The following is an 8,279-nucleotide window of genomic DNA, read 5'->3' as shown; positions in this document are numbered from 1 at the left end:
TGATGTCCCATGCAGCGGATCGTGCGTAAGCGGATTCGCGTATCGCCAATCACAGAATTATTCTCTTAGATATGCTTGCGAAATTTGCAAATAGATCTAAGAGAATGATTCTGTGATTGGCGATACACGAATCCGCTTACGCACGATACGCTGCATGGGACATCAGCCTAAGTATCAGCCAATCAGAATTAAGAGTTCAAAAGAATTCTCGACTGTGATTGGCTAATTCTTATGGTACGTCTTGAGATTACTGTTACGGAAGGTGTGTGCGGCAGCCCTTAAGCCCATGACACATACAAGAACGTAAGGCCGTAGCACGCAAGCAGTAAGTGAATTAGGACCTGAGCACAATAGAGGAACAAGAATTAGATATTAAGATTTTAACCTATCAGAAACCGATTACATCGGAATACACGGTTTCTGATAGGTTGAAATCTTAATATCTAATTCTTGTTCCTCTATTGTGCGCAGGCCCTTAGCCAATCACAGCAGAGACCGTAAGGCCAGTAGCGAATCCAATGTAAGGGCCCAGACACAAGATTTGGCATAACGCATAAAACATAGTGCATAAGGGGTAACACCACTGTAACGGCCCAAAAAATTGCACTTTTTCGACATTTTTTTCATAATGGAAGGAAATGAAATAAAGTATTAATATTCCGTGAAGTTAATAAGCATATATTGAAGTACTTGTAAACATTTTTTCATAAAAAAATATTACAAAATGGCGAAATGGCAGCCATATTCCCGATGCGCCTTTAAAATAAAGAGGTCCGCGGCAAGCAGTGTAGCCGTTGGAAATTTGAACCTAGAACAAATAAAAAAATTCCTCATGATCTTCAATGGTATATCTAGTACAATACGTAGGGGATTTTAGAAATATTGATTTTTGAGTGATTGGCGAGCATTTGAATAAAGTCGTTCATTTTTCGATAAAAAAAAGTGACATTATTTGGCAATAAAAAATGTTTAAAGCAACGTATCGAAAATCCCGTACGTATTGTACTTCGAAATGTTGTTTTGAATGTACAGTAAAAAATTCGAGTGAAAATATTAAAAATTGTTTGAGTTATATTGCTTGCCGCGTTGAAAAAACGTGTTTCGAGAAAAACGCATTTAAAGTTTGGAGTTGTATTATGAACATGAAAAAATTGAAAATTCGACTAAAAAAAAATTTTTACCATTAGTCTGCAATCCCAGCACCGTAAAGCTGCCCTTCTAAGTTAGAATATTCGTCCTCCATTTCTTTCCTCGCAGATGTTATGCTAGAGCGCGCCTTTTTTGCCGCATCTGATAATTGCGCCTCTGTGTGCGTGATTCGTTTTGCGTCGGATTCGATGCACAAATTATATGCTTGGCCACCAATTTCCATTTCCAGAAGCTGCATAATGTGTATAATACTAGTCATTCCATCATTAAAGACGCATGTAGCGATATCCGCCGCTACATTTAGGACTGTCTTGCCGCTTGAGTACGATTTAGGAGCCAAATTCCACACTGTCGCATTAAAACTTTCGTTACTATTCTGCGTGTAACCGTCCAGGCAACGGTTTAGTAACTCGTCCCGACTCAAATCTTCATAAATAGGTTTTATAGCTTCGTAAACTTCTTCGGAAAGCGGTGACTTGTGACGGAAAGTGTCCAAGGTGTCTGCTTCTTGCGCCTTCTTCCAATTGCACCAAGATTTCGAGCACTTCTTGTGTTACGGATTTTCGTCAGTTGATAACTTATGAAATAAGGTCGCCCAAATTTCATTTTTCATGTCATCTAAGGATGTTGGGTTCCGACGAATGGCCAAACCATAATAAATAGTCAGCTCGTCTATTAATTTGGCACTTAATTTTCCTTTTCCTCCGAGGTTTTTCGATGATTTTTTCAGATTACGAAGTCGCGTTCCCATTTTTTTCTGTACGTGCGAGATGCATTCTTTCTTCTGTACTACTAAATCTTCATACGGTTTAGAGTCGATAATACCTTTAAATGTTTTACTATCACCATCCGCGATGTAGCTTGAATATTTGAGATCGTGCAAATCTTTTGAGCGATGGAACATCTCGATGACTACGTCAACTTCCATTTTTCCTGATGATCCTTCGTGATTCGCTTTACATACATCGGCGTGCGTTTTATACCATTCGTCATAGTCACAAGTGTCCAATTTTTTCTTCCACTGTTCGCAACTTTTACAATATTTAGATTTTACCTCAACATCGACAATTTGCCCAGAAAACCAACCAATCAATGACGTGATTCCAAAAAGCGAAGAAAATCCGCGTTTTCTCTAAGAACCATCACCGGAAACCGTTATTCCTGCAGATTGTCCATGTTCTTCAGTCATTTTCTTCTTTTTTTGTGCTGCTTTTTTCAAACTGGAATCTCTTACTGTTGATGTTGCGATTGAAATCATATTCACTAATTTATCGTAAAAAGATTGGAATATTGGACGTGGTAATTCCATGAAAGCACAAAACTTAATAATTCCATTTAGTCCAACTCCTACTAATCGCATAGCTAGAACGATTCGACGATTTATTTCGTATGCGTTTTGTATATATTTACAACTAGGAATTACAACTTCCGGGCAATTAGGACAAGCGATAACTATTTTGAAGCCTAAGCCACGAGGATTTCTTTCACGAAAAGTAATATCGGAATTACACTTTTTACATTTCACATGTTGTGAAATCACAGCAAAAACTGCCAAAAAATTTATAATTCTGTACCCGAATTCATAATTTACGTTCAAATCTTCACTCGTTCTCAACTTCTTGGCAGACGCACTCACGCCTTCTGCGTCGCCTTCAATCTCGAATCTGTTCTTCGGTCGTCTTTTCGACACGTTGCTTCGAAGCCGCGTTGTATGCAATTCTTTTGTACCTTTTTAGCGCGAATAAACTGCAATTCTTTTGTACCTTTTTGGCGCGAATAAACTTTATCACTCATTTTGCTATCTAAACACTCCGAAATTACACAAAAAACTGCTCAACTCGAAGCGCACACGTACAAAAATAAACGACGGTTATTGATTTCAAGCGGGAAAATCGTGTGTTTCGTACACGAAATGATGCAATACTGACGCGTAAACACGTGTTTCTAATGAAAATGCTTCTAAAATTACTCCTAGAGACATCTATTAGTGTGTCACATAACTTAGAAATCAATAAGCAAGGTATTACGCACTACTCTCTCGACAGGTATCCACCCGGCGCAGCAGGTAGCCGTTTCGGAGTCGCCCGACTCGTTTGGTACACAGCTCGGAATTTCGATGAAAAAAATTAGTTTCACGTATAAAAGTTTTTTCCTCGTATTCTACAGGGTTCAAAGGATTTTTGAAGCCCAAAAAAAAATTGATTTTTTGAAAATTTTACAGTGGTGTTACCCCATAATGGAATCAACCAATCGAAATTCTTCTTTTCCATGGAATAAGAGGAAAGGAAAGCTTCTGATTAGTTGATTCGCTTATGCACTATGCGTTATGCGTTATGCAAAAGTGTGTGCTACGGCCTATACAATTTCCTTACTGATTACGCCTTACGGCCTTACGTTTTTCTATGTGCTCCCGGCTTTAGCGCTATTTTCGTTGTTTATCATTCTATCTTCGTTGTTTATTAGACGTAAAACAAGAATAGAATAACACAAATAACGCTAATAGCGTCTCCTTGAATGCACCTTATGTCTACAAAGGTCATACTTTTTTTTATATACAGGGTGATTCAGAATAACCTTTTGTCCTTAAAGGGACATATTTTTGGCCGTATTCTGAGACGATTTTTCCTTTACGAAAATTTTGTCCGAAGCAGTTTTCAAATTACAAGAAGAAATAGCGTATCACGGGTCGCGTATAGGAGACGGGCAGGAGCGGCTCTCACGGTTAGACGCGGACGCTTTATGCACGGGGTGCACACATTGACCGGATGCATTTACACGTTTATAAAAACACATTTCTTCTTTTTTTCCCTTCCTTCTATTTTTCCCCTCTACCACACTATCTCTTTTAGCGTTTTCGGCCCGACCGGGTTTGCACCAACCTGGGTTGGATTAATGGCGTTTTGCGCTCTCCTATTGGTAGAGCGTGTGACATCAATCAATAGGAAAGATTAATCCAACCCAGGTTGGTGCAAACCCGATCGGGCCGAAAACGCTATTTGTCTTTCACATATTTTAAATATTTCATTAAATTATAAATTAGAATGATGAAATTAGAATGGATATTGAACCCTTTGAGTATTGGATTGCATTCTAATTATATTGATAAAATTGTTAGAGAAATGTTGTAAAAGAGCACAATTGGACAATAATTACGTGCGATGAGTATTATAAAACTATTGATATACAAATCATACAATTATTTCAGTATGTCGAATTCTAAGAGCGTTTTATACAATTAGACATACTGAAATACTTGTTAGACTTAATTGTATGACAATAGGCATCATAATACTTGTGGCACGCAATTATTGTTTAATTTCTCAATTTTACAAAAAATTTCTCTAACAATTTTATCTGCGATATCGCGTTCGTAGTATTTATTACATATTTATGACAAGTTTTATGAGAAACGCGATTGTACTTTTTAGCATTCGAACAGTTATAAATGTTTAAAACAAAAATGTAAATTTACACTTTAAAAGCTTATTATTATCTCAATTATAAAATTGTTATTACCTTGTAGATGTTCAATGATTCCATTTTGCTCTAGCTTCTTGAAACAATTGGAAGAATAAGTTTAGGTCCACCGTAATAATGCTCGACACAACTGTTCACTGCAATTCATTTCCATCACTCAAATATTAATGTCTCTTAAGTATGTAGATATGTCACACGTTTCCGCGATGAGATTCTTTTATAAATTATGTCACGGTTCAACGTATTGACACAATTCGATTACATTAACTTGACAACACGAGGAATTTATTAACCGATTAATCAGTTAATCACTTACAATCACGAACGATTGATATTCTGTGATTGAAAATCATACGAAACTTTAAAACACGTGTGTAAGCCCGCTCACAACAGCACAACATGTGTTACATGCGTAACGTGCGGCAAGCTGCTGACTGACTTTCTTGGTTATGAGCAAAGATATAAGAGAATGGACTGCGCGATCCGTGTGTCAAAATGTTCGACAGGGATGAGAGAGAGGGACCGTGGCAGACGGCCATTACTATCTCTTTCCATTCAATGATGTAATGGGAGAGAGATTGAGAGGGGAATTGGCCGTCTTCCATGGGGTGATCCCGATTGATCACGGCTCGATTGGACACCACCAATCACAGCGACCGGTGCTTAGGAGCTTTGTAGATCAAGCGCTGTGAGTGGCTCGTGTCCAACTGGGTGCCACCCCTGAGGCGCTGTACTCATTGCACTCATAACCAAGAAAGTAAAGCAGGGAGCACAGACTCTTGCATAACGCATAACACATGAGGCATAACAAATTGAACCAACCAGAGTTCTCTATTACATAGAAGGGAAAGAAACGGAGAACTTCGATTGGTACATATTCTTATGCATTACGTGTTATGCGTTATACAAGAGTCTGTGCTCCCCGCTTTAAGGTCGCAACACACATTCTTGCATAACGCATAATGCATAGTGCACAAAGGAATCAACCAATCGAACTAAATGTATAAACAACCATGGGCATTTGGAGTCAACGCTAGATATTTGTTGCGTAAAATTATCTTATATTTATAACATATATTATTACACTAATTTGAACGTTTCGGCTAACAATTTTGAGCCATCCTCAGCAATAATAATTACCGCTAATCATCCCTATTGTCTAGCTGCATCTCGCACAATCGCAGCTCCGACCATACTACAATTGTATTAACATGGAATATCATGATAATGGTGTCTGTTGACGATGCTTGGATTCACTTGCATTTGTGATTGGAGATCTGCTTGAGTTCCACTATCAATTCCACTCAGTTAAGCAACTGGATGGCACAACATTGACTATGTTGAAGATGGTTGTCTCTCACCACATTTCCAATACAATTGTAGTATGGTCGGAGCTGCGATTGTGCGAGATGCAGCTAGACAATAGGGATGATTAGCGGTAATTATTATTGCTGAGGATGGCTCAAAATTGTTAGCCGAAACGTCCAAATTAGTGTAATAATATATGTTATAAATATAAGATAATTTTACGCAACAAATATCTAGCGTTGACTCCAAATGCCCATGGTTGTTTATACATTTAGTTTGATTATTTGAGGAGTCCATTGATTGTAATTTTCTTCATGTATTGCAACCAATCGAAATTCTTCTTTTCCATGGAATGGGAGAAAAGGGAAGATTCTGATTAGTTGATTCGTTTATACACTATGCGTTATGCGTTATGCAAAAGTTTGTGTTGCGGCCTTCAGTCAGCTGCTTATCGCACGTAACATATGTTGCGTTGTTTTGCATGGACTTAGGACGATATTTCATTTGTGCGTTTTTGTCGTACGACAAGCTTTTTCTGCGTGTTGATTGGCTATAGGATAGAGAGATCCGAGGACCTCTCTGTCTTACACATATTTGTCGTACGACAAAAACGCATAAATGAAATATCGGCCTTAGGTTGCGATTAGAGACCCTCTAATCAGAGTCGCGACACGAGGAACGGAGACTCTAGTTAGAGACACTCTTTTACGGTCTCTTTATATTAAAAATTTCTAGTTTCAGCAAAATCACAAGAAAGAGAGAAGAATATGTTGTGCCTCTTTCTAACCTTCATAGTTCTTGTATGAGTCATGATCCCGTAAGATACGTCTTTCTATAGTACGACTTTTAGAACATTATTAAAAATTATTGCAAAATGGTTGGGTGTGCAGCCCCATTTTGCAATAATTCTGCAGCCAAAGGCTACATAATGATAATATTTCCGCGTGATGTTGAACGTTGAGCATTATGGGCAACAAATGTTGGAAAAAATGTGCGTTCAGGGAGATGCTATTAACGCTATTTCTGTCATTCTATGCTTGTTTTGGTTGGAAAAATTGATTCTTTACAAAATAGATTAGTTTGCGAACGATTTTTAACGTATCGATACGCACATCGCCTATTCCTACAATGGCTACGTTCGGAAATGTCGCTCGGATGCCTCCGATGCCTCGGATTTATCATCCGTCCTTGTTTAACATTAAATGTTAAATAAGGACAGATGATGAATCCGAGGCATCCAAGCGACGTTCCCGAACGCAGCCAATATTGACATTCGAATATTGACGGGAATTGCTGAAAAATGACGAACCAATCAAAATTAGCTGTTCTCGTGTCGCGACTCTGATTAGAGGGTCTCTAGTTGCGATCAAAATCTCACTACAAATACTTTGAAGCATTTCGTTGACCAATTAGAAGAAAGAATTTTGCAAATTAACCAATCAAAAATTGCTTTAAAGCATTTGTAGCATTGCGTTGATCGGGGCGATCCCGATTGATCACGGCTCGATTGGACACCACCAATCACAGCGACCGGTGCTTAGGAGCTTTGTAGTCTCAAGCGCTGTGAATAGCTCGTGTTCAATTGAGCCGTGTCCAACTGGGTGCCACCCGCATATAATTAGGGCCACTTTCACCATCGTCGTCGGTTTACTTAACCAGCCTAGTAACTGTAATGAAATAGAAAGAGATAGAACTATTTCTATCTCTTTCTATTTCATTACAATTACTAGGCTGGTTAAGTTAACTGAGCTTGGTGAAAGTGGCCCTAAGGCCCAATTTCACAACTCACGGTTAATTCTTAACCAAGGTTCAACTTGTTTCTCATCTCTTTCCAATTCTAGAATTAGAAAGAGATAATGAATAAGTCGAACCTCGGTTAAGATCGAGTTATCCGTGAATTGTGAAACTGGGCCTAACCAAAGACAGAGGCTGGTATTCATAGTCGGTTCTTATTTTAAGATCGTCTTAAGTAATGTCTTAAATCGCTAATGCGGCCCTTTGATTGGTTCATGACATCTTAAGACTGTACTTAAGATGGTCTTAAATATAAGATCCGACTATGAATACCGGCCATAGAGAATTGCCTGCGCGATTCATATCTAATAGCGTTTTCGATTGGGCAAAAGTTAGTGCGCACCAGTGCGCACTCAGTTCACACCAACACTGGACGAGTTCCATGGGTTGCACTGAATAGTGCAAGTTCAAAAGAATACGCCAAGATTTTCAGTGAAAAAGCTGAAACTCATTTTTGTTCACTTTGAAGCAATGTTCAACAAAATGTTACAAAACCACAGTAAAAGATATTAAGAGTAGGGACAAGACCCCGTTTTCAATTCAACTGCGCA

The 8,279-nt window shown here is 38.5% G+C and overlaps 1 protein-coding gene across 1 annotated transcript; it reads right to left on the bottom strand.

Moving 5' to 3' along the window:
- Positions 1–643: 643 nt before the first annotated feature.
- On the bottom strand, positions 644–2,407 carry LOC108766615 (uncharacterized). The gene is made up of 4 exons (XM_018516016.1): positions 2,303–2,407; positions 1,913–2,170; positions 1,182–1,696; positions 644–808 (listed from the first exon to the last, which is right to left on the bottom strand). Exons 1-3 carry the CDS (start codon positions 2,405–2,407, stop codon positions 1,184–1,186), a joined length of 876 nt encoding a protein of 291 aa, XP_018371518.1. The 3' UTR covers positions 644–808; positions 1,182–1,183.
- Between the last annotated feature and the right edge of the window lie 5,872 nt (positions 2,408–8,279).

The sequence above is a fragment of the Trachymyrmex cornetzi genome, unplaced genomic scaffold, assembly GCF_001594075.2.
Source record: "Trachymyrmex cornetzi isolate Tcor2-1 unplaced genomic scaffold, Tcor1.1 scaffold608, whole genome shotgun sequence".
Taxonomy (NCBI): Eukaryota; Metazoa; Arthropoda; class Insecta; order Hymenoptera; family Formicidae; genus Trachymyrmex; species Trachymyrmex cornetzi.
This window is presented reverse-complemented; position numbering and strand designations above follow the sequence as displayed.

Coding starts and splice junctions, on each gene's coding strand:
- LOC108766615 (XM_018516016.1), bottom strand. CDS start 2,407: ATGATTTCAATCGCAACATCAACAGTAAGAGATTCCAGTTTGAAAAAA. Junction 2,171..2,302: donor GACAATCTGCAGGAATAACG/GTTTCCGGTGAT, acceptor AGTTGCGAACAG/TGGAAGAAAAAATTGGACAC. Junction 1,697..1,912: donor AGAAAGAATGCATCTCGCAC/GTACAGAAAAAA, acceptor CCGTAACACAAG/AAGTGCTCGAAATCTTGGTG.